Consider the following 25,791-nt stretch of genomic DNA (forward strand, 5'->3'; position numbering starts at 1 on the left):
ATCACTTGATTTTGGATCCCGCGAGGTCTGTCTTTGACAATGACTGAAGCAGTGTCCCGTGGCGGTCCGGCTGTCCTGCCACAGGAGCGATGGGTACAGCTGTCCCTGCTGCCGCCTTTTGGTTTCACTTTTTTTTTCTTTTCTTTTTTATTTATTTGTTTGTTTTGTTTGCTTTCTGTATGCGTTTCAGCTTTGGGCACTGAAAGCTCGGTGAAGTCACTTGCACTTCCAGAGCCTCATTTTTCACTCCTTGGCTCTGGTGTGCCACAAGGGCAGGTTTAGCTGTTTAAAAAGCAAGGGTTTACACTGGGGTGTTTAAAGCTGTGGTCAAACTTCACTTGGCCTAAGATTTCAGCCAGGGCTTTTGATAGATACAACGCTGAGGCTTAGCTGAACTTGTCTGTGTCCCTGGAACAAGGAGACTCCCTTGCTGGGGCATGCAGACTTGGGGAAGAGCCGAGTGCCGCTGCTGCTCCATGCCCATGAACGCCGCTGGTGCTACGTGTGGCACAGAGCGAGTTCAGCTTTCTTCAGGGACAGAAAAGCTGTTTGTGTCATTGACTGGTACCAGTCCCTTGAATACCGAACATTTAATAAGAGGTACTCTTCTTTCTGATTTTTTTTTTTCTTTTGAGCCAGCCATACTAAGCTAATTGGATGATGACTGTAACGCAGTCTGGGAAGTTGTCTCCCTCATCTGGGACATGTGCTGGGTGATGTTGTGCTCAGCCTCGTGGCTTCACTTATGACTGAAAATATTTCACTTGCTCAGCAAAGTGAAGGAACTGGACTTCGCTAGTTTTTGGCATTAACCTTTGTCTCGGGCACAAAGCTGGAGGCCGCTCAGTATGCAGGCGTGTATTCGAGCTGTGTGCAGCTTGGCTGCTATTCAGCATCTTGTTTCTAGAAGAAGGACAATGCAGCCCACTGAGGACAGCTGGGGGGGCAAAGAGCTTCGTGTGGTCTTGGGGGATGTGGTGCCGGTCACAGCCACCGGTCAGGAGCAGGCAACGGGGAGGGTGTAACGTTCAGCAAGGGCTTCACACTGTCAAGGGGTTGTAAATTGTGAATAATTGTGCTTTTCAAAGGAAAAGTCACTGTGTGTGAGTATAGGTGTATAGAGATATATATGTGCATGCATACGCACCTTAGCAGAGGTTGGCAGACTGTTCTGGGGAAGGATCCCTCCATGCTTCCCTGGCTTTGTACCCTTCTTCAGACTTCATCTTCTGGTCACCGGTAGGGTCAGGATGCTGGGCTGCCCAGACCATTGGTTTAACCTGGTTCAGCCTTTTTTATCGTGATACAAGCCCAACTAAGAAGGATGGCAGGGAGGAGGGGACAAACGTGAAGCTGAGGGAGACTGTCCTTTGGAAGGAAAACTCTGAGAAGGTCTCCAGTCTGGTGCGTGGCGGTGGTGGGGTTACCTTCAGAGGTCTGCCATTCGCTTGGGGTTGTCTTTCGACATGGACAACCTTGCTCGATTTGTCTCGTTTGCCTTTGCCTCCTGGCAGGTTTGAGGGGTGAGCCGTGGATGTAAGCAGAACAGGGACCTGGCTCTAGGTGCTGCTTTTTTCATAGGTGGAAACCTTTAGCTCTGAGTGATTTCACACACTTTCAGATCAGGGAGGTAGAGATATTGACCTGATGTCAATTCTGTATAATTGAATAAAATAGCCAATGCTTCCAACACAGTAATGAGGACACTTACGTGCCTTAGGCACCTGTTGGCCTGGTTAAACACAGCACATAACTGGGTGCATCTGGTTTGACATTACCTATGTAGCTGATGGTTCTGGTAGGAAGGTCTGATTTAATAATTCTTTCTATACATTTCAGTGGCAGTAAACAGACCTATTTCTAAAATGGAAATGGGATGTGGCCTCTGTAAAGCTAATGCTTTGGAAGCTGTGCAAGGAGTTTTAATAGTCCTTTTCTACTTGCCTCTATAGAAGAAGATACAAGTCATGTATTGTATGCTTGCGTTTTTCAGACGGGACATTGAAAACTAAATTTCTCTTTCTCAGTATGGATGTTAAAGTATCCATGGTACTCTTGTCGTTCCCAGTGCTGAAGTCTATTTCCATTCAGTGAAGCAATTATGTTCTGGCTTGAATTTCAATTTACACTGCTTTCCTGGCCTGAAGCCTGTAAGGCTGGGCTTCGTCCTTGAGTGTTTGGCACTTTTTCCTTTTCTTCCCTGCTGACTGAAATGTGGGCTGGGTTGGCTTTCAACATCCATGCAGAAGTAGCTGCATTTTGTGATGCTCTTCATATGGTGAACCTGAGCCGCCTAACAAACATGCAGGTAACCCCATGCATAATACCCTGTGCTGCAGTTTTATGATACTGTTGGTTTTTTTTTAAAGTGTCATTGAATCAAACTTTCTACTCCTTTTTTCTCCCTGTTTTTAGCATTAAGCAGAGTTCCCGATCTTCTGAGGCAGCTGAAGATGAAAAGGACCAGCGCACAGTGACAGTCAACCCCTCTCACATGAGAAAGGCATTCAAGGTCATGAATGAATTACGGAGGTACACTTTTGACTTAATGGGCACCCTCTCTGGTTTAGCAGGAACGTGCTGATTGGAACAGAAAGGCTTCTGGGAGACTTGGGGCGGGGGGGGGAAGTGCCGTCTTTGTCACAGCTAATAGTTGTGTGTAGGGTATTAATAAACAAGTAGGAAGAGACAGCTAAAGTATAGCCCTTTTGTGGTGGGTTGCTCTTCCCAATCTCAGACTTCTCTATCTTCCCAGCAGGAGGAAGCCAGCTATGGCTCAAAAACATCTGAGCAATAGACTTCATTTATAGATGATAATTCATTTGGTCTTTTCCGTTACTTACAGCAAATTCAGCTGTAAACTATGTTCTTAACTGAGCTAATGGTCTGAAAACGAATAATAGAACGTTATAGACATTAAGACACCTACGCATAATTACAGACCAAAGATTATTAATGTACTGTTCTTATTCTCTTTAACCAGCAGCATCACTCAGTCTGGGCTTAGCATTCCAAAATAGGGGGTGGAAAAAAAGCAACAACTCAGGAAGAATGTCAGCTCTCTACTTGCAAATTTAAAAATACTGATATTGGTTAAAAGAGAACACCTTGGTCTCTACACAGCTGCGTGGGTACAGGGAGAATGGAGGCTGAAAAAAGTATCAGCGAACAGTCTTCAGGAACCGCTGTCATCACATCAGCAGTGTGGTGGCAGTGGTTAAACCCGAGTTGTTTCTTGGTTGTTGTTATCCCACAAACCAGTTAGAAGTTCAGCGAGCATTTCTCCGACTAGTTCATTTGAGTCCTTTACCATTCAAATAGAGACTTAGAAACCCAATTTTTAAAATAATTCCTATGGAAAGTACACGTGTCATACACATTGAACGTATGTGCTCCCTCGCTATCCAGATGGTATGATGAAAGTGGATAACACCCTTTACTCTTCCTGCACGCTCAAAATACTCAAAAGATGCTGTAATAGCCACCTCTCTTCTGTGGGTTAAGTAGTTTCCCCATATACATATTTTTCGGTGTGGAGAAGGATTAAAATGTCTCCTTCCACAGATGTCTGACAGCGACATCTCAGTTGCATAGGAACAGAAAATGGAAATATCCTTCCCTTGTAACAATTACATGAAGTGGAGTATGTTTTGTTGTTGGTTTTTTTTTAATTGGCATCCCTCTAGTCTTTTCTTTGTACTGAAAGCAAAGGATCTGAAAATAGAGGTTTGTGCAGCTATGTTCAGAAATCTATTGTGCTACTATTATTCCTTTGTTAATTGAAGCATAGTGGGAATAGCTGGAGACTGACAGTGTTTCTTAGCGCCTGTAGTTAGCTAGACCTTGTGCAATACTAAAGTGATAAAGCATAGAAGACTGAAAGCTGCCCTTAAGCACCTGTTTGATGTTTTCTTCTTCTGGGCACTCCTTTTTGTCAGCTCTTGCTGCTGTTCTGGAATATACCGTTCTCATGTCTATTGTATGTGCATTGAGCTTGCGATCTGTATAAGCTGTCAACAATCAGTGTTAATAGCTACCTTGAATAATAGTGCCTCCATTCAAATGCATCCAGAAATCTCATACAGAGGGTCTAGAAAAATCTTGCTAAGCCTTTAACCTATTCGCGAAATGTTGCTCGCTTGAAATTTTTAGCTTTCAAATGTAGATGAAATTAATTTCGTGAGTAGTACTTTAGATAACTATAGTCCAAAGAGGAATTGAACAGAGCACCTTTTACATAAGCTGAAGGAGATGAGGAAGCCCTCCATTAAGAGGTTGTTAAAGAGCTTCCCTCATTGCCATCACCCCTTCCAAACTGGGGTGAATGTAGAGCACAGACTACCAGTTCCTACTTTCTTCCTGTTTTCCAGCTATAACCCTCCATTTCACTGATGTTTTGTTCGTGTATTCCAATATATGAGGAAGAGGAGACATCCCTAGTCCATTAGAAGCTCTATGTGTGTTTATCTGATATGTAGTTTCCTAAAGACAAAGTGCAGCGTGGTGATAAGCATTTCTGAACAGAAGGCGACATCTAGATTTACGGACGCTGATCCTTTTTCAGGCTTGACATTTGAAAAGAACACCCTTATTTTACATTTGTATGCTCAAACATCTTAAACCAACTTATTGGGAGGCTGAGCACTTCTAGCTGTCTGCATCTCTGAAGCCCTGTGCAAACATTAACTAATGAATCCTCAAAGGACGTATGTGGGGCTGGTAGAAAAGGTCACTAGTTAATGAAGTGACTTTTCCAAAGCTGTACAATGAGTCAGTGGGGGAGCTCAGAAGTTTGTTCGTTTCTGTTTGAAACCCTGCGCTGTATCCCAATGACTCTGAATCCCAGGCTAATTCATGTGGTAAACGAAGTCCTCAGGCCCATGGATAAACTCCAGTGACTGACATCTCCTCACCGGGAGATGGCTGGGGCAGCCTCTGCGCTGGTCAGTGCCAGGAGATGTTTTGGTGGTCACATTCTGTAGGGCCAAACATAGAATGAAGTAGAGAAATAACTTCATTTTTCCACTCTACCTTTCCTCTGTGGAAAGTTGAAAGCACTGCTGGTGTTCCCTTGCACGGCTATTTATTGTCTTATAGATCTACTAGAGCTTGACTCCAGGTAGTGCCCAAACTCCTAAGCTCTTCTGTGCCTTCTCCAAGCCCTACTTGTTTGAGAGGTGGAAGGAGCCCCTTACCCATCCATGCTTCGGGCAGCATGTATGCCTAGTTTGGCTTCCAGATTTTTTTTTTCTGGGGAAAGCAGAGCCACAGACAGGGCTCTGGGCTGGGAATTCAGGAGGATTCAAGCTTTGCTTTGTAGGCAAACGCTGATAGGAGCTGGTAGCTGAAGGTTTAGAGGACCTTCCACTGGGATTTGGCAGAAGCTCAGGTGCCTTGTCGGTAATGGTGGGTCTTCTACTTACTTTTTCAGGCTATACTGACGTTGCTTTTTGCCTGGCCAGGAGTTCTGAAATGATTTTTGTCTTTTCTGGTGTTTTTCCAGCAAGCGGCTCCTCTGTGATGTGGTGATTGTGGCCGAAACTGTGGAGATGGAAGCCCACCGCGTGGTCCTTGCGGCCTGCAGCCCTTATTTTTGTGCGATGTTTACAGGTACTTTTCTTGACACCAGACGCTGTACTCGTGTTGAACGGGCCATTGCAAACCCAGAGGCTTCTGGTTGTGTCTCCAGCAGGAGCTGCAGCAGAGGCAGTAGGCATGGCCTGCGGGGAAAGCGTTTCCTTGAGAGAAGTAATACAGTTAGGTCTGCAGTTTGCTACACTTGATGGATGATGCTGGTCATCCTTGACTATTTCCTTGAGGCACAGTGTATGGGTATGTGGTGGTTGTACGGGTGTGGGGTGAGTGGGTAGCATATGAGTCACAGGAAGGTTACTATGAGGTTTGGCTCACTGCTTTTTGGGTTGTTTTTTTTTCCCCCCTTAACAAGACCTTGGGTCATGAAAACACATCGTTAACATCAAGCATGTGTGCAGTGCCCTAGATGTTCATGGTGCACATCAAAGAAGTTGCTGGCACAGGCATTGTAATTTCAAGGCTCAGCCCTGCCGATGCTGATTTGCAGTCATGGATGTTTAGTCTCCCTTGGCGCTTTTTGCCCAAAATAACACTGTTGTTTCGATCCCAGCGTGTTTTAGCAGCCCTGTCTTTTTGCAGGGTGCGTTACTGCAGTTTGGTATATTTTGGTAATGGCAGATGCAACCTTGGTGTGAAGGAAAGAGGAGGACAAAATTCTTGCTCTGATCTCCTGATCCCCATAGCATGGGCCCTTCGGAGGCTGTGCCCAGGTGGGGCAGCAAAAAAAGCTGTGACCATCCCAAGGCAAGGGAGTGGCCAATTTATTTAAGTCATTCTAGTAAAATTAGTCTGGTCAGGAGCTGCTGAGCTTCCTTTCCCTTTTGTTGCTGTCCTTTCCAGGATAGAAACTGACTTAACCAAATACAAAGAAAATGATTGTATGCTCCAGGGAATGGTTGTCACCATCTCTCAGCATCGGCATAAATGAGGTTTAGGGGTTTTGCCCCTGTTCCATGTTCCTCTGCCTGTGGTCTAGGGGTTGCTTCTTCCTTTTAAAAGCCTTGGGTTTAGACCTGATTTTATTTGCTTTACTGGAAGCAGAACACAGCATTTCTCAGGGAAAAGCTTGTCATTTGGGAAGCTTTTTTCCCTTCTGTAATGGAGGGAGGGGAAAAAACCTCAGGTGTAAACAGATGTCTGAATGTGAGATGAGATGTGAGGTTCGCTATGATGGCTTTATCAATGTCGTGAGCTAAGGTGGAGAGGATTTGTGCTTTCTAGGGCACTGGCACTGCATGGTGGAAGTGGGTGTTGGCCGTGATGACGAGGCAGAGGAGCAAACCCTGCTCAGAGGCAACCGTTTGCGCAGGGCACCTCGGGGAGGACTTGTGATACTCATTCCTGACGAGAAGTTTAAAAGAGAAAAAATATTGGAAAGACCTTATGATCCTTAGAGGTCACCTGAGCGGGAAGGTGGTGGCGCAGGGCTGCTCATGTTTCCATGCAGGAATTCTCCAGGCCGTGTAATCCCTCATGCCACGAGTTAAACAGTAATCAGCTAACCGCTGTCATGTGGCTGGCTCGGCAGCTCCTCTGAGCTGGGTGACAGCCTCGGTGGCCGGTCCCCTCCCCCTGACACATCCCTGGGGGCAGTGGGTCAGGCAAAGACCAGTTCTCCCTTCGCTTTCGGTCTAGCTGCTCCCAAATTTCTAAGGTCCGGATTTCCCTTTTGCAAAGACTGGGTGCATGATCTCCTTCCATCTGTGTGGTGGTTCGCTCTCTGGAGGGAGACATTTTAAAATCACAGCTTGAACATTAGTTGGTTGTTGAGGCTTGTTTTTGTTGCATTGCACATCAGCAATGCAACCCAATGGCTTGGGGGCAGCTGAGGGGTGCTGTAGCTGTGCACTGAGAAGCCTCTCTGGAGTGCAGTATGTAGGAGGCAGGGCAAGCTGCTGTGCTGGGTAAACAAGGCACCGCGAGCTGCTGCAGTTTTGACTGGAGTTTATCTTGTGACAAAGCAGGAAAGCTCTGCTTTCTCCCTGCCCTCATGAGCAGAGGGGAGTGGAGAAGGCACTGCTGGGTGTTGAGCTTGATGCATGAAGGCCTTGCCTTCGTGAGGGGCTGGTGTCTGCAAAGTCTGTCCCTGAAAGAGGCTCTGCTTGGAGTCACACCGCCTGTTTTACCTGCCTTTGCTCCCTCCTATCCTGTCCCTCATGTCTGCCTGACCGCAGTGGTGCGGGTACGGGGTCCGTGCAGTGCTGTAGGGCACTTGCCCGAAAGGGCACGGCAGCCCTTTCTCAACGCAGCCCTTATGTATGAGCGATGATGCTAGTGCTTTGAATTATTCTGTAATTAAGGTATCAGGTAAGGCTCGAGTCTGACATGAAAGACATCCTAGGGGTTGGGTTTTGTGGGCTTTAAGGTGTGGGTTGTTTTCTGAAGGGATGTGGGATGAGATGCCTTAATTGACCCACCATTTGGCTGCCATGCTTTAGAGGCTGTGTTTGCCTTGGGTCTGTGCTTGGAGGAGGGGGCAGCTTGTTGCCTGCTCTTGATCTGCACCAACCCCTGCCTTGGTTTGCTTGTGGTGTCTTCAGGTTCTTCCTCGCTCTGCAGTGTTAGAGACATGTCCAGAGCAGCACCCTCTGGCAAGTGGCAGGAACTCGATCACGCCAGCGTGGCTGGAGGGGTCGGATTCCATCCAACCGTGGGGCACAGCACACGAGACTCCCCTTTCTCATTGTGTGCTGGGCTGTTACCAGAGCAGAGGCAGTGGAGGCTGTTAGTATGCAGGGCTGGCAGCTTGCTGGTGGGTGTGGAAGCCCACACAGCCTTTATTTTTGTTGCCTGTGTCACGTGAACGCCACAAAGACAGATGATGTTATCGGATCGGTCCCTCCAAGCTATTTCTCCATCGATCTCCGGGTGCATGTGTCTGAGCCTCCCCTCTGGGTCCTGGCGAGCGCTGCAGGGCTCCAGCTGCTCCGCTTGCCCCCCTTGCTGTGCAGGTGGGATTTGGCTGGGTGCTCCTTACAGGCACCTCCAGCTCCACGTAGGCTGATGGGGACTGGCCTGTTCTCAGAAGCCCCCTCTCATCTCTGGAGACATTTTTTTTGGGGGGGGGAGGGAAGTGTATGAAGGAGATGACATTTATTTTGTCAATTAAAAAGTCCTACCTGCTTTGAAGGCCTCCCAAATGTAGGTCATTTATCCCTTTGTACTTGTACATTTGTATTCATGGGCTTCTCTGAATAACATTTTATTACTTAATTTTAAAAATTGAATTTGGGGCAAATATTATTTCAGTCTATGTTTCCCTTGGGACGTTGGCTCTTCTGATACTTATGGTCTGACCCCATTCCTGGTATTTACCTCCTTGTTGGCATAAGTGAAGTCCGCAAAGTTCAATTTACAGGATCCAGATTTTGCTCAGGCTTGGACCCCCTTTAGCATCTGACTCTGTGCTGTGCACTTAATGTGCCTGGCCACGTCTTATCGCACGCTGTACAGAGATGTAGGCTGTAATTACTTCTCCCATAGGCTGCAGGAACTATTTTTCCTCTTAATCCCACAGCAGTACTGAGTCACCGGATTTCTTAGAGTAGTGATTATTCATGCCCAGGTTTAAGAACTGACATTTCTTCGCGCTCTTTGTTTAGCTTTGTTTTTTCACTTACCGTTTTCTTTCCATTTGGGAGTTTGTTCTTTCTTTTCTGTGGTTCCTCAAGATCTTGGTGATTAAAACCTGGGTGAGGTCACTGTGTGCGTGGATGCTGGAAGGGCCCCGGGGAGTCCTTTCTCCTCCTCCCCACAGCATGCTTTTGTTCCTGTGACCTGCTCCTGTTATGCAGGCATGGGGTGTGCGTATGGTGCCTGCACAGCGTTGGCCACAACAGCAATGGGGAAGGTGCGCATAAACCACCGGTTCATGTATAGCCTCTTACACAGGTGTGGGTTTTACTTGTATATCCATAGGGGAAATTATTGCTCTAGTTCTGCATGTTTGTGTTTGTCTTTTTTTTAAGTTGTGTGTTTGGAGAAAGGATACGGTTTGGATCCAAAGGCTGCCTTGCCTCTGAGGTGTGAGGTTGGGAAGGTGAGAGATGAGAAATACAGCTTTCTGCGCAGATGCTTTGCATAAGGTGTAACTGTGTGGACGGGTTACAGCAGGGTAATTTAGGAGAGAAGCTTGCAGCGCACTGGGTGTAACTGCTGGCATGTGTGCTTGTTTTCCTCAGCAGGTTTCAGGTTCTTTCTAAAGAGAGAGAGTAATGCTGCCTTGCTTTTATTGTAGGGTATACCACAAAGCACCCTAACTTAGCTGTTGCAACTTACTCATCTACCCATATATATATGTGTATATATATAAAATTTTTAACATTTTTAATAACTATATAAAATATATTTTTAAAAAGCCCTCTGAAGACTTGTGCACAGTCTCTTTGAGTTTGTCCCTGTGCTGAGACATGGTTTTGAGGGTCATACTGGGTTGTGGTTTTTTTAGCCCCTATGTGTGTTTGAATGCAGGTGAACCATAGCAGGTTCTTTCCTAGCAAGAAATTGAGCTTGTTGCATTTATTGACTTCTTTTCTTTTACCCTAGTGTCTTCAAATGTTGAGATGTTTTTTAGGTGGCATTAGGAAGCTTCTGGGAATCTCACTGGCTGTCCTTCGATGGTCAGGGATATTGCCAGGGCAGTCTTTTAGTCAGATACCAGGAGGATGTGCTGGATGTATGGGGAGCAAGGGCCTGCAATAAGGTCCTGCAAAGCAAACTCTAACTGTCCTTTTGAAATTAATTTCAGGAGACATGTCTGAAAGTAAAGCCAAGAAGATTGAGATAAAAGACGTTGATGGGCAGACCCTGAGGAAGCTGATTGATTACATCTACACTGCTGAGATCGAGGTCACGGAAGAGAATGTGCAGGTAGGTCTGGTTCAGTGGCTCCTGTGGAGACCCAAGTGAAAAGCTTGAAACTCAAAGGCACAGGTCCTTCAGGGGTGAGTGATCTCTTCAGGCTGTAGAAAGTAAAAGGTTGAGCTTGAAAAGAGCTACTTCCAGCCTCTGTTTAGTCTTGAGGCACTTTGCTGCTTTCCCCATGCTTAAGTCATGTTGCATTTAGCTTTTGTGTTGAGCTCTTATAACGAGAGTAGGCATTTGCCTTCCAAGAAGCTGTGCTGACTTGTGGGTCAGTCTGTCGAAGGTCAAAATAGACTCAAACAAGCCGTGAGTCAAATGCTGTTTTAAGGTCATGGTCGAGGAATCTGGCTGTTAGATTTTAAATTCTTCTGGGTAGTTTGAGTTGTTTCGCAGAGCTTTGAGTGGAATATATTGTTCAAATGAGGGCATTCTTCCTCTTTTTGTGTGTGCGCGCTCCATCTTGAAGTTCTTTGAGGTAAATATTTGTCTAGAAGTGAAAAGAGTAATTGAAAGGCAGCCTACAGGTAAAGTGGGACGCTCAGGAAGAGCGCGTTTCACTGTGTCACGTGGCTGTGGCTGCTGGTAAAGCTTTTTCTTTGACTCTATTTGTATTTGTGGTAAGAAAACGTCTGTGCACTTAGCCACTGATTTCTGGAAGGGATGCTGGGAGCTCGTGTGTGGATGTGCTTTTTGGTTGGTCTCCGTTTTTGTTTGCAAGTGGCACTTTAGTTTGTTGTCTTCCTCTCTGACTTGGATGCTGGCAGGGTAACAAGTCTGGGTCTGTGATGCTGGAGAGAGAGGGGCAATGCTGTTGCGTGCTTTATGTTGACCTAATTAAGATGGCAAAATTAGACTGGTTCTGCTTGAAATGAGGTTCTTGCTGTGGATGGGACATGCTCTTCTGCTCCAGTCCCTCAGGGAGGGCGCAGGTTCTTGCTGTCCTGTAGCATATTGCTCTTCCTGCAGGAACATGGACAAAACTCTGAGCTATGTCCACTTTGCAGTCTAAGTCCTGTGCCATCCTTCATGACCTAAGTCTGTGGGTGCCTTTTCTTGCCCTTTTTGCCCTCCAGTTTTACAAACTTGACTTTCTGGCATGCTCTCAACCTGGCAGTTGTCACATTGGTAGGAGTGTGGACCCTGGTTGCCTTACGATGAGGCTGAGGACCAGCAGCGAGGAGACCTTCAAGGTGCCATTACAGCAAAGAAGCTGAGGCTCAGACCCAACTGTGGGTCGCTTGGGCTAGCTGTCTGCTGTGTAGCACGTGCTTAATTACAGTGTATAGTCAGGGTCATAAGGAGCTGAGATACAACATTACTTCAGTGGGGAACTGGGGGGGGAGTTCCTTGGACCTCTGGGATCTTCCATTGCTGGAGGAAAAATGACATTTACACAGTGTCAAGCTGGTCCCTCTTCCTGTGGGAAATGTAAAGACCGTATCCACGTGCTTTCTCAAACGTATGCTTTCCTTCCATGCTGCTGGTTGTTAGGTGGCCCAGAAGCACTGACTCGGCACGTGGGACGTGCTAAGCTCGGGATACCATCTGGTGTGCTGGACCCAGTCAGTCTGCATTGAATGAAGCTTGCTTGAAATGACTACACATGCTCTGGCTGTTTTCCCATGGGAGCATTTCAGTGCTCGAGTACAGCTGCACCTGGGTATAAGCAGTGGTGTGGGAGCTGGAGCAGGCTGGAGAGCCAGCTCAGTCCTGCACTGTGTTGGCAGCATAGACCTGCCCAGGTGTTACCTTTTCTGAGCAAATGGAATGCTATCTTTTTTTAGTAAAACCTAACCAAAGCCTGCCTTCTGATGGCCTAGGGATTACAAAGAGTTAACATAAGAGCCCTGTCTATATTTTGGCTCCCATCTCTCAGACAGTAGGATCAAAAAATATAAGTTTGGTGAATACTAAGGTTTGGACATTAAGTTTTTTCCCAATCTAATAAAGCACGTCCATTTTCTACATGATTTATTTAGATAACCACCCTGTGAATAACTCTTTAGGCTGGAGGTAAATTAATTCAGGGGAGCTAAGAAATGAAGCTGATCTAAGGCAAGATTAACTGACTAGTTTAAATTTTATTATGTGTTAAAAACATCCACGTTGAAAATGTTTTATGGAATTTATTATCATTTTGTGATGAAACCAAGAGAAAGTTTAAAGAGAAATTTCAATCCTGTCTCTGGGTGTTTTACGCCTGAGCAGAATGCCATAAATAGGTTAATATTCACCTGCAGCCACAGGAAGAAGAGTTTACAGACAAGAACGTTCTGTGATTCGTTGGAAAGGTTCACATCAGTGGAGGCAAACAACATGAACAACAAAATATTAAGCTTCTTGTAGTCTCTGGTTTGGGTTAGCAATGTCAGTCTTGGGAAGAAATGAGCAGGTTTGGTTCCTTACGTTGTCGCATCCTCCTGCTGCACAGCTTTGTGTCAGCCTTCCAGCTGGAAGGATGCCTCGGTAGTGCTGGTCTGCGTTGCTTCAGCAGTGTTCCTTCACTGTCGTGCTTGAGGATGGCAAGAATTTCTTTTCCCAGCAGGTATCTCCTGAGATCTCCTATTGCCGTGTCATGAGCTCTAATTTTCTAGCAGGGTGAGGGTGCATTTTAAAGGGGTTTTGTGCAGTTTGACACACAGTTTTTCAGACTTCCTCAACAGCTGGAAGAAGCAATTTCTAGGTATAGGTGCCAGGTGATTTCATTGTAGAAACTACAAGAAAAAAGATTGCTGAATGGCATTAACTGAACAGATGCAGCCAAGCTACCAAAACATGTGAATAAGTGAAAAAACAAGTTCTTGTCAGTGAGCAAGATAAAATGAGAGCAGAATTGCAATGGGAGAAAGATGAGCAGCAAAGGTAACACGGGAGTGCAGGAATGAGTGTTCCCAAGTGTGCTCAAATGCTGAGCGGTGCCCAGCACTTCACAACAAGAAGCCTTTTTACAGTATTTTTGTTGTTTCTTTTCTGATAGAAACCTGTCTCTTTTTGCTTTTATAGCCTGGTATGGTGTTCAGGAAGTGAGACTGTGTTTTTCTAAGCACGTATTTTTGTAGCTGATTGTCATTTCATTGCACAAAGTGTTGTTTGGGTTTTTTAAGTAAGGAAGGATGTGTGTACAAGGGGCCAAGCCTGTACAGTCAGTTCCAATCATCGTCTATACGTAGTGAATTACTGGGGGGGAAGAGGGATTTTCAGTCCACCCTAGCTCCATGAGGGAGAGCACTGAGCCCATGTGGGAGCGAATACTCTCTTCAGATCCATTGGGGGTACGTCGGTGAGAATTGCCCTGACAAATGCAGTCCTGCTTTTTGCAGGACTTGCCTATATTTCAAGGCATTATAGATGCAGTAGTAGGAAGGCTCAGGGATGATGGATGATAGAGAGGCTTCTGTGCCGAGCAGTGTTTTGTCTCTGAACACACATTTGGGATTTAACCTCCCACTTGTTTGGAAGGCATGGAGCAAGGAAGGATTTCTGTCTTCATTGCAGTCATGTTGTAGTCTCAGGAAGATCCATCCTGGGATTTCTGTCCCCACTGTCTTCTGTTGTTCCTTTTCTGTTGCACCCCACATCACGGTTAGTTGTAAAGACATCTGATTCATATGCATGACAAAAATACCTCATTCATTTGAAGGTGGAGCTTGATAAATTTATTTGGAAGAAAGTTGTGCTGTACAGTTTCTGTAGAAGTGAGGAAAACTAAAGTGAGCAACTTGAGGAAGTTCACAGATGCTCACGTGCAGCCCTGGTTGGCTTCAATGGAAACCACATGCGCGTGTCAAACAGAGCACAGGGCCTGCTGCGCCGTACCTGTACGGAATAGCTGGATGTTTTAACCTATCAGTTCCTTGAATTTTTCAGTTAGGTCTTGATTTTGCAGCTGAACTGGCTGCATTGCTGCTTGCTTTCCAACACTCATATCAAACCTGCCAGCTCAGTGAAGAGTGATGGGAGCAAAGTCCAGCGATGGAGAAGACGCTCAACATGGTGTCCTTGAGCAGAGCTGAATGAAGAGGAGATTTGGGAGGAGGCTTGTCATTCTCGTAGGCAGTCCTGTGAAGACACCTGGACCTCTGGCTGTGGACAGTGAATACAGTCCCACTTCAGTGTGTCCCACCCATCCTTACTGATGGCACTTAATTACTTGCAGGCATCCTGAGAACTACCCTCCCAATTAAGAAAGATATTACCATTAGGGTTGTAATGATTCCCCAGCAAAAGTCCTGATTAACATGATTTCATACGTAAATTCTTAGGAATGAGGTGCAGTGTACCACATGTGCAGTGTGTCCTTGTATACTACCACGGTTTGAGATGTGGCTCATATAGAAAGAAGAGTGAAGAGGTGTCTGGAAATCAGCTGTCTGGAGGAAATAGATGTTGAAACTGTCAGCTTTGCAGACATAATAATTGTAATAAAAAATGGCTTGAGAAAGGAGGAAAAAAGCTTTGCTAGAAGCTGTAGTATTTCCTTTTCAGAAGTGTGCTTCTGCACCTCAGCTTTCCCTAGGGACTTAGGACTTCACAACAAAGGAAGGAGAGTATCTGTGGCAGATGCAGTTTTGATGATAAAGGGATGATAAGTGGGTCAGTTCATCTCCCTTCCCCCTGTTCACTCCAAAAGCTGCAGCTATAGTAGGTGCAGGCCCAGAGTGAGGCAGAGTCTTTCAGCTCAACTTTAGGAGATGCAATAAATCAGGGCTATCTTCCTCCCTGGAGCGAAAGCTCCTTGCCTTGCATTGCCCTCCTGGAGAGCCCGGGTCAACAGCAGGGCTGACTTCTCTGGGGTGTTACAGCAGTTGAGTTGGGGGCCCTTCCTAGGCCTATGGAAAGTCTTTTAGATTGGACTGGCCCAATAGAAAGGTGAGGAGAACCTTGTGGATGTGGCACCAGAGGACTATGCTGTTTCTGATGGATGTGTCTCCACACTTTTGTCCCACTGTTTAACCCAGGGACGGTGTAGCTGTTCTGTGTGGTGAAGTTGGAGAAGGTAGATCAGGAGGGAAGTTGCCAGCTGCTCCCCCGTTTTCTCTCTCACCTCTATATCCCTTCTCCTTCTTACGGCTGCTCCTGGAGAGGTTTTGTGGCTCTCTGATCCTGCTACACATCTCTGCCTTGGCTGTTTCACCCCAGGTAGAACATTTAAGTAGAAGCACCGTTGTTCACCCTCAGCACTGCCTGGCAGCGGCTGGGGAGTGATAAAGCCTAATTGCCTTCCTAACACTGGAGAGCCACATTACAGGAATGTAATTTTATCTCTGTTACCTGTGCAGTTTTAGAGCTGTTCAGTTAAAACCAAGTATTTAACCTGCCTTGCAAATGCAAGATCTGCTTGTTTCTCTGGTCACAGATTCCCCTGGGAGGGTGCTTGGGAGCTGTCTCCCTGTTTGGGCAGATGTGCAGTCCCAGCTGTGGCCCTAGATGTGCTGTTCAAGATTACAGCCAGTACCCTTATGTGGCTTCCAACTTGACTGCATTGTCAAAGCGGCTTATGAGCTTTAATATATCCCCTGCCTTGGGGAAATGCTCCTCTCCCAGTTTTGCAGAGGAAGAATGGTGTAGATTAACTCTTAGCCAAGGTTACCTAGAAGGCTGTGGCAGAGTAGGGAGCTAACCCCAGTCTCTGAAGTCCAGCATTAATGCCCTGCCTATTGAATGAACCTTTATAGCCAAAAGTGCTCTGTGTTGCTGGAGGATGTTTCTAGTTCAGAGACATCAAAGGTTTATGAAAGTATTTAATTGTGCAGGCAATGTTCTGTAAAACCTGAGATAGGTACAGAGTCTGCAGAGTGAGAGAGCACAGCTGGTGAACTGGATGGTTATGGGGGGGTGCGTGCGTGTGTGGATATATACACATAGATGAGGTTCTGGACATAATTTATTTAGCAAAGAAGTCAGTCTCAGTAGTAATAGCAGATAATTTTGACATAGTTTCAAAAGACAATTGGATTTTGATATGGAGGCTGATCTGGTAGGGAAGCCAGCTCTCTCTAAATCATTCACAGTGGTTGGAGTTTAAATATTAAAAGCCAAATCCAGACCCAAGTGAGTAACTTGCCTGGATATTAATGGAGTTGCAGTTTGGTCCTGCTGCATGTTTAGGCAGGGCATTTCCTCTTGTTATTTCTAAAGGAAACAGACTTTGTGCTAGCGGATATCCTTTGCTTGCTTTTCGCCTTCCCTGGTAAAAACAAGATGAGTGGTGAGACGTTCAGCTGGGAAATAAGAAAGAGAAAATCCACTCATCTCTTGATAGGCTATTTATATCCTACTTCTAAAAAGTATTATATGATAATGCTCCTTTTCCAATAACTGCAGTGGCGTAAGGCTCCTTCTACGCTGCCCTGCCAAGCTAGCACGAGGCTGTAATAGCAGTACTAGGATGCCCGGGAGGCTGTAGCATGTGGGTGTTAGTGATGGTAGTGAGGAGCCTCTGTTTTAGAGGCAATATCCCAAAACACTTCAGGTAAGCAGCCCACCTGGATTTGCAGACACGTCTGCTGGATGGATGTCGGGGTGCATGGAGGAAGCTCTGGCTGGTATGTGGCCAGAGATGGTTTTCGGAGGGTCTGACTTCTTTACCCACAGCCCTTATGCAAGTCAGGTGCTCGCCTTTCTGCTGATAAAAGGAGATGGTTCAGCTAGATAGAAAATGGTTCACAGCTAGGTTTCAAAAATGCGAGAGCATTGCTATCTTGATTTAATCAAAACCACAAACTAATCTCCTCCTAGCATCAAGAGGCTTGGGCCAAAACGGGCTCCCAGGTTAACTGATTTCTTTTTTTCATTGTTGCCTGCTGGGGTGGCTGCTTGGCAGCAGACAGACACTGTACAGCTGGGCTGGAGCTGGAACGCATCAGTGGCTTAGAAAAGACCCGGGGCAGGTTGTGAGTGTCCTGCCCCAATGTGGAACGGGACTGTGGGGGCAGGCAGGCAGGGACAGGGAAGGGACGGGACGGTTTTTTCCCTTCCCTGCCATCGAGATCCAGGGAGGTGATTGCAGTTAACGTGTTTGTTTTGTTTAACAGCCGCTTGGGGTTTTTTTGAGTCAGAAATAATTTTCCAGAAATCTGTGCTCAGGTGGTGAGCACAGATGCCCGGTTGGAAGGACATGTGTGAAGCAGCCAGAGCTATGGAAGAGCTGGGATAAGACATGTCTGCAGTTGCTGGACGACATAAGAAAGGAAGTAGCTGATGTCACGGGCTGTAACATCCCGACTTTATTTTCTATTTCCTGTCCCGCTCACTGGCCTCAAAGGTGGTTTTTCCAGCAGATGTCACATTCCTGATCCAATTCTGTCTCCCTTTTCTGTACTTAGTTTTGTAGATACAAAGCAGTACCTCATTTTCAGATGCAGTCATGAAGCACAAGTGTCCACAGCATTTTGCGTGGGTGAAAATGATGGCCATTGATTTGAATAGTTGGCCCCATCTTTCCTGAGAGTCTTGCCGTCACCAAAACCCGCTTGAGCTTCTGTGAACTCCATCTCTACCATGGCAGTTTGGGCATCCTGCTCACAAGCCAATATGGTTTTGTTGGAAATAAGAAAGTTCAAGGCTTTGAAGTTTTGAGGGAGATGGAGTGCTGGGCTGCTATGGGCTTTGAATATGATGGTAATGCATGTAGATAACATAAAGCTCTTCGGGGCGGGGAAAAAAAATAAATCTGTGTGCAGGACCTACCTGCAACAAAGGCAGAAATTCAGGTGCATCCGCGGTTGCTTGCGTTTTGTCTTCCCTTTACCTGCCTTGAGGTCTTTCGTGGGAGAAAAGCTCTGCTCTTAGCCCAGCATGGGATAGCCGTTTCCATCTCTTAGAGCACGGACGGGGATCTTCTGCATACACATAGTGCTAAATTTTTAACCTTCCTTCTTGTTCCTCACAGGAACGTGTCCCTGTCTGAAGGGGAATTACATCTAGTTTGTGCAAGCTATGAATCAAACTTTCTTTGTTGCTAACTCTTAACTCCCCTTTCTTGCCTTTGCAGGTTTTGTTGCCAGCTGCTAGTTTATTGCAATTGATGGATGTTAGAAAAAACTGCTGTGACTTTCTTCAGTCCCAGCTGCATCCCACGAACTGCCTTGGAATCCGAGCTTTTGCCGATGTGCACGCGTGTACCGAACTGCTGCAGCAGGCAAATGCCTATGCAGGTGAGGGAAGGGTTGTCTGTTTGTCGAGTTAAACCTGCTTCCAAGTACAGCGACTCGTAGGTTGAGCAAGATCAGCACATCCTGGTTGGTCTCTTCATGCTTCTAGTATTAGAACAGGAAAGGGAGTACTTTATTGGATTGCAGACTTGTATCTTTCTGTGATGCTGCAAATTGTGAAATGTGGTTTGGTCACAGGGGAACACCTAAGGAGGTAAAAAAAGCTGATCCTCTGGATCCCAGCCCACAAAATAGTTCCTTAGTATGTTCCTAGTAAGCTCTTTGGCTGCCTGTTCAACAGCGCAGTGTTGGCGTGCTGGCGTCCTCGCCGTGTACGCTGCCCCGTAAAAGCAGTAGGCAATGCTGGGGATTTGTGCTTTCTAGGAATAAATGGCACCGGGCAAAATTAACTCTTGTGGGTGGGAGTGGGAACTCTCAGCTAAAATTGTCATGCAGTTTGATCCTCTGATCTGCGGAGCAATGGCCACTTACCCTAAGGGTGGATCGACTCTTGTTTCCTTGTGAGTGGCTGTGTTTGGTTGCAATAAGTAGGTGCAGGCAATGGCTTTCAGCATTTCTCCTTTATGTTGTAAATGTAAAGCTGTTCCAAGCGGCCCCATGCTCTTAACTCCCCAGCACTTTCTGGTCTCCTCTGGCAGAGTTGCCCTTGACCTCTGCTTGGGAGAAGCTGGTAGTTTTCTCTACTCGGTTTGTTTTTCTGCTTTTCTGTTTATTTGTATAGGGAAAAATACACCTGCTGTCTCCCAGAGCACCTGCTCTGTCCTGCAACATTTTCCTTGGTACGGTTTTGTCCTTAATTGGACCATAAGTAGGCTCAGTGGAATAAAAATGTGCCCACCAAGTCCTCCCCTGTTCTCCTGCAAATAAAAGTAAAACCTTTTTAGCTGCTCTGGCTGTATTATACCCTGGAGGAAAAGGTACCCTGGAAGGAATGGTTAATTGTGTAAAGGCTTGCTTGTAATATCTCATTATCCTTGCTTCTAGGCCCTGTTTAATCTTTAACCCAACAAGCAGTGCATTCACTGTATATTTATTTGGTTGTTTGGCAATTAGAAAGTCTGCTTTGTTGTTTTATTGGCCTTCATAAGTCCCAGTTAGTACAACAGCCCATGTAATGTTAATGGAACTCCATTAATAAAAATGCCATTAAAATTCTTTTCACCATGTTGTTTATGTAACAGCGTTAAACCAAGACAGAAGTCCCCAAGCTCAAGAGCCCATGCATGCATGAGCTCAGTTACTTGAGAAACACTTAGTTCTGGCCAATGGATAACTTTAGGAGGTGGAGGAGCCTTCTTGATACAGGCACAAGTTACTTTATTAAAATCAGTAAATATTTTTACTTGCTTCCAAGTAATAATAAGAGATCAAATATCTTTCTACTGCCAGATACCAGTCCAGAATGAATAGGAGATTGTGTCCAGAAGTCAGAGTGCATCCAGCTTACTGCGTGGGGAGCATTTCCTGCTTCTCAAGTATTTAAGGCCAGAAGAGTTCATTAGATCTTAGATATGATTTCCAGCATAACAGAGTATTAAACTTTGTCCAGATACTGCTATTTTTAGTCAGAGCCTTTGGCTTAGCTGTGGTGGTTTGGTCCCAATTAGGCCAAGTAGCGGCTGTGGTATCTTTAACCCAACAAGCAGTGCATTCACTGTATATTTATTTGGTTGTTTGGCAATTAGAAAGTCTGCTTTGTTGTTTTATTGGCCTTCATAAGTCCCAGTTAGTACAACAGCCCATGTAATGTTAATGGAACTCCATTAATAAAAATGCCATTAAAATTCTTTTCACCATGTTGTTTATGTAACAGCGTTAAACCAAGACAGAAGTCCCCAAGCTCAAGAGCCCATGCATGCATGAGCTCAGTTACTTGAGAAACGCTTAGTTCTGGCCAATGGATAACTTTAGGAGGTGGAGGAGCCTTCTTGATACAGGCACAAGTTACTTTATTAAAATCAGTAAATATTTTTACTTGCTTCCAAGTAATAATAAGAGATCAAATATCTTTCTACTGCCAGATACCAGTCCAGAATGAATAGGAGATTGTCCAGAAGTCAGAGTGCATCCAGCTTACTGCGTGGGGAGCATTTCCTGCTTCTCAAGTATTTAAGGCCAGAAGAGTTCATTAGATCTTAGATATGATTTCCAGCATAACAGAGTATTAAACTTTGTCCAGATACTGCTATTTTTAGTCAGAGCCTTTGGCTTAGCTGTGGTGGTTTGGTCCCAATTAGGCCAAGTAGCGGCTGTGGTTGGGGAAGCCCAAGTGCCCTCTGCAGCACCAGGTTGGTGAGGAGTTGTTCAGGTGAAATCTCCAAGGAGCTCCTCTCTGGAAGTTATGCCAGCTTGTGTCCCTGTGGTGCTGCTTTTTGGCAGGCAAAGTACTTTGCAGAGGTGAAAACTAGAGGCAGATCTTGCTGTGGAGGGAGCTCTTTGGATACATGAGTCTGAGCTTCTCAAAGCTGAAGGGATTAGGGCTTGAAAAAAGCTGCTTCAGATAAAGTATGAGATTCATGTTTCTGTATTCCAGTCAAAGATAAATGGAACTTAGCAAATGGCAGATGAGATAAAATTGGCATGATTTGTAACAAATGCTTGCAAAACTAAAATTGTCTGCAACTGGCTAGTGATGGTTTTGACCTAAAAAATCTTTTCTGGAAAGTAATTATTTCCTAGTGCCCTTTAGCTAAATGTAAAGCTCGACAGATCTGATCGCTTTTGGATCTGTATTGCAACTGGTGACAAATCTCCCAGTTTGGGATTATAAGCGGTGATGTGAATTGCTGTATTTTGTTTTTCAAGTGGCTCCCAAAGTTACATCATGGAGGGATTTGGAGGCAAAAAGGGGAAAAAAATTTGTACGTTTACAGGCTAAGTGGGAAGAGGCAAGGCTGCTGGGGAAGATGGGTGCTGAGGGTTTGGAGCAGGGGAAAGGTTAAATTTATGCATTTTGAGGAGGGAATTTAAAAGTGAGATCAGCTCTCCTTCCCTCCTTCCATTTGTTTGCGTGGGATGAGGATCCCCCCTTGCCCCTCTCTCTGTGCCCCCTTGCACATACAGATTCAGCTGGATGCCCTGGGATCCCTCATTATTTGCTGCTGAGCATATGCACCAAACTGACCATTTGGCTGATTCATGTGAAAGACGGGCTTTCCTTTGAATACCTACAAACATCAGGGACCCTTGCTGGAGTCTCTCATCTGGGTGTTGAGCAGATCTGGTTCTGTCTAGCTTGTTGAAGTGGGCAAGAACTGAATCTTGGGGTGGCCAGGTTATTTACTACTTTAGAAAGGCACTGGCACTTCTCTCAATTGCCACTTCTAATCATATTTGCCACTGGAAGGTGCTTAGTGGCTTTGCAAAAAGTTAAGTTCCCATCTAGTGTCATTTATGAAAATGTCTCATGGGTCTTGTGTTACTTGCAATAACATCAAATTTCTTTAACCTGCTCTGAGACTATTTTCTTTTTCTGTTCCACCATGCAGTTGTGGTGCACTGTTTGTGTCGGGTGCTCAGAGCTGTAATAACAGCAGTTCTCTGAATGCTGTAGTCCTTCCATTGACTTAAAGCATGGATTTGATTATAATTTTCTGTTCCCCCTTTTCATTTGTTGAACAGAGCAGCACTTTCCTGAGGTGATGCTAGGAGAAGAATTTCTTAGCCTTAGTCTGGACCAGGTTTGCAGTTTAATATCAAGTGACAAGCTCACAGTCTCCTCTGAAGAAAAGGTACAGTAAATTGTATAGCAACAGTGAATGTAAGAGTGTTGGAATGTTTCTAGATCTTACATCGGGAACTGTTCTCATGTTATGCTCTTTAGGGGCCATTTTCCAACAGGGCTCACGTGGAAAGGAAAATTAAAAATAATGTGAATCCTAAAAACACATAAAAATGACCTTCACTTGGTTGTTATTTGTAGGAAGTAATGATTCTCAGATCTGTATCTCTTCCAAAAGCCCTGGGGGACAGAACCGAATACCTTCCCTCTCTGGAAAACTAGGACCCTCCCATCTGCTGTTGGTGTAAAGCTTGTATTACCTGCCATAAAACCTCAAAAAAAGGTGAATTTTGTTAGGCCAGGGAGGAGTATTGGCTTCTGTTGCACGTCGGACAGAACAACTAAAGGAGGCCCGCAACCAAAAAGAAGGAAGGAAACATTTTTCTAGCAGCGTCAGTGTTTTTAATGGAAGAGGGGAAAAAAGGCACTGGTTGATGTTGTTTTGTGGTTGAAATGTTCAGCGCATCTTGTGTAGTCTGTAGTCCTGGGAAGGAGGGTGACCAGTGGTTATGGTACTTGGTGCACACCAGGTCCAGCCCCTTTCTCTGGTGTGGGCTTCTTGTGTGACCTGCAGCAGGTTTCTGGGGAGAGGTATGTGCCTCGAGTCTTTCATCTCACCTCCGAATTGTTGCTACGGGGAGATGGACACTTGTGGGAGGCTACAGGAGAGCTTGAGGATTATGTGGCTCATAACTTCAGGACCTCTGTTGCATGCCTGCGTTTTGGTGGGATGAGCCTGGACCTGGGTGTGCTTGGTGCTGCTGGTCTGTACTGAGCTGGTCAAGCTGCACATCCAGGTGTGTGCACCGTCCTGCTCAGCCCCTCGGGGCTGCAGACACGTGGGTGCTTGGGCCCCTACGGACCGTAATGCTTGCCAGAAAACCCGCACCACGTGAGGTGCGAATGGAGCGATGCTTCATTCAGATCCTGAGCCAGCAAACTTGGAGGCTTCGGGAGCGCGTTTCCGCAGGCGTGGGGCTAGTGTGGGCATCTCGGTGGGGTGTTGCAAGGTGCCATGCAGGCAGGGCCAAAAAGAGAAAAAACAAATGGCGTGAACTCGCAGCAGAATGGCTTTGCATGAGCCAGGCAGCCTGCAAAGGGAAGTGCAAGTTTAGTAACCAATTTTTCCAGTCCTGTGCAGCATTGTTAAAAAGCTTTTATTGGCCTTGTGCCCAGAGAAATCAAAGTACTCCCTCACTCGTCTGAGCTTTATACAATCAAAACCAGTATTTCTTTAGCTGATCGTAAAAGTTGAGAATGCAAGGCAGTGGAAGGAAACGTAAGCATAAGCTGCACGTTCAAAACAACAGATACAAATAACAGGAGACAGGTAGAGAATGGGATTGGAATATAAACATAAAATATGTGCTGGAGTCCAAAGAAGTGCTGAAAATTGAGGACAGACTTGTAGGCTGCTGTTTTATCTTAGCTTCATGACAGACAAGTTTTCCTTTATTCTTCCTATCTGCTAATGTATGAGAGAGATATAAAATAAATATGTATATATACACACATATATACTTTTAGATATATCTATAAATACATACACACACATATCTGTGTATGCATGCGCACGTGTGATGGATTAAGCAGCAAGATGCTGTAAGTAGGCAAATACTTCACACATCTGAGCGCTAAATTGTCACAGCCAGATTTCACGAGAGGCTTTCTTGTTCCTGTTCTTACCGTGTCTCATACGCGTACTGCAGCCTGTGAGCCAGAGCGCTCCCATCTCTGGGTCACTGGGAAGTGTTATAGCTGAGTCCTGCCAGGGCCAGAAGGTGACGAGGCCAGGGAGGGGTGTATTGCCCTTATAATGCTTCAAGGCATGTGTGCCCAAGAGGCTGTGTGTTCTCCCCTTCCTCTGCCACCCCCCAACTAATACCAATTGGCCTAATAAAATATATTCTTTATCTCCACAAATTTTGGCATACTTACATCCCTAGGCCATCAGGACTACAGAAATTGTCTGCTACCACAGAAGTCTATTTTAATGGTAAAATGGTGACAACGTTTGCCCTGTTATTCAAAGATTATCCTCCTTTCTCTCCCTCTCCCCCTTGCTGATGCCAGCCTCTGCGGTTGCACAGGCCCTTTTGGCCTAAGGCAAAGGTTTATTTTGGTCCCTGCCTGCTTTTTTTGCTATAACTGAGTACTGTGAAGACAGTTTTATCGATGCTTTCTGTACCTGACCTAATTGGCTCTTTAATTATAACAGTGTATGCAGACAAGGAAAAACCATAAAAACCCATGTTTATTCATATTTACTAACGATGTGTGAAATGGAGGGGCTTCCAGCCCTTGAGAAAGGGCTCCTGCCAGCTCAGAATGATGACGAAAGACACTTTTAAAAGGGTTGGGATTTTTGGATTGGGGATTTGAGAGAGTCCAGTAATCAACTCATCGTCTCATGCCGCTAACATGCAGTATCAGCGGATGCACCGTTTGGTCCTCGCTCCTGGGAGTATCTAACAACTGGATTTTTGGCTGAAGAGACTGGGAGAACATCTGGGCTTGCTCTTTGCTTAGGTAGTGTGCAGAAATGGGATGTTCCAGGCTTTTACCCTTCTACTCCATAGAGTGGGAAATCTGCTTCTCCCAAGCTCGGGACTGCTCCTACAGCCAGGCAGGTGCCAACTGCGAACTCAGCCCATGCCCCTGCTCTAAATAAAGCTGTGTGGGTAACTGCTTCCTTTCATCACACCCCAGCAGCGGGTCTTGCATGGCTGGAAAAACCCGTCTCCTGGGGGAGTGGCAGCAGCTGCTTGGGGTCTGCAGCGGGCACAGCGTGCGGAGGGAGGGCATGGCAGCAGTGGAAACAGATGTGGCCTTTAAATAGAGATATTGCTGTCTTGGATTAAGATTCCCCCCCCCCCTTCTCTTAAAATTAGGAATCGGAGCCAAAGGAAGGTGCCAGAACCTGATTTTTTTTTTTTTTTTAATTTCTGTTATTTTTAGAGTAGGCACAGCAGGGTAGCATCAGTGTATGCCTAACTCAGGAGCGGTCTCCAGCACCAAGGAAGCAGTTTATTCCTTGTGCACATTTACTTTACCTTCCTTTAAGACTTGTTCACTGTCATCTTGGTCTGTAGCTGGGTATGTCCCAGCCCTGTGACCTGTTCTGTAGCTCAGCATTCGTGCAAAAGAGGTTAATGAAAAGCATGTTTGTTGGCTAAACATTTGCTTTATGCTCCTTCCACACTCATTTGCAATTAAAAATCTCACAACAACCTAGTTTCTGCTTTAAATGCCTTGTAGCCAAAGTGAAATTGTTTGTTTATTTTCATTTTAAAATACTTAAAGGTTCTGCAGTAGTTATTTTCCTCTGTGTTTGCTGGGGTTTGATTACATGGCTCCCTGTTGCGTTGCTTAAATCCT

The 25,791-nt window shown here is 45.6% G+C and overlaps 1 protein-coding gene across 1 annotated transcript in view; it reads left to right on the top strand.

Moving 5' to 3' along the window:
- The first annotated feature begins 2,419 nt into the window (after positions 1-2,419).
- Positions 2,420-25,791, top strand: part of KLHL3 (kelch-like family member 3) — a 41,912-nt gene continuing 18,540 nt past the window's right edge. The window contains exons 1-5 of the mRNA XM_009322694.1: positions 2,420-2,532; positions 5,504-5,610; positions 10,343-10,464; positions 18,452-18,614; positions 22,254-22,363. Coding sequence (XP_009320969.1) covers positions 2,495-2,532; positions 5,504-5,610; positions 10,343-10,464; positions 18,452-18,614; positions 22,254-22,363 — 540 coding nt within the window. The 5' untranslated portion in view covers positions 2,420-2,494. The remainder of the gene's footprint in view (positions 2,533-5,503; positions 5,611-10,342; positions 10,465-18,451; positions 18,615-22,253; positions 22,364-25,791) is intronic.

The sequence above is a fragment of the Pygoscelis adeliae genome, unplaced genomic scaffold, assembly GCF_000699105.1.
Source record: "Pygoscelis adeliae isolate BGI_AS28 unplaced genomic scaffold, ASM69910v1 Scaffold34, whole genome shotgun sequence".
Classification (NCBI taxonomy): Eukaryota; Metazoa; Chordata; class Aves; order Sphenisciformes; family Spheniscidae; genus Pygoscelis; species Pygoscelis adeliae.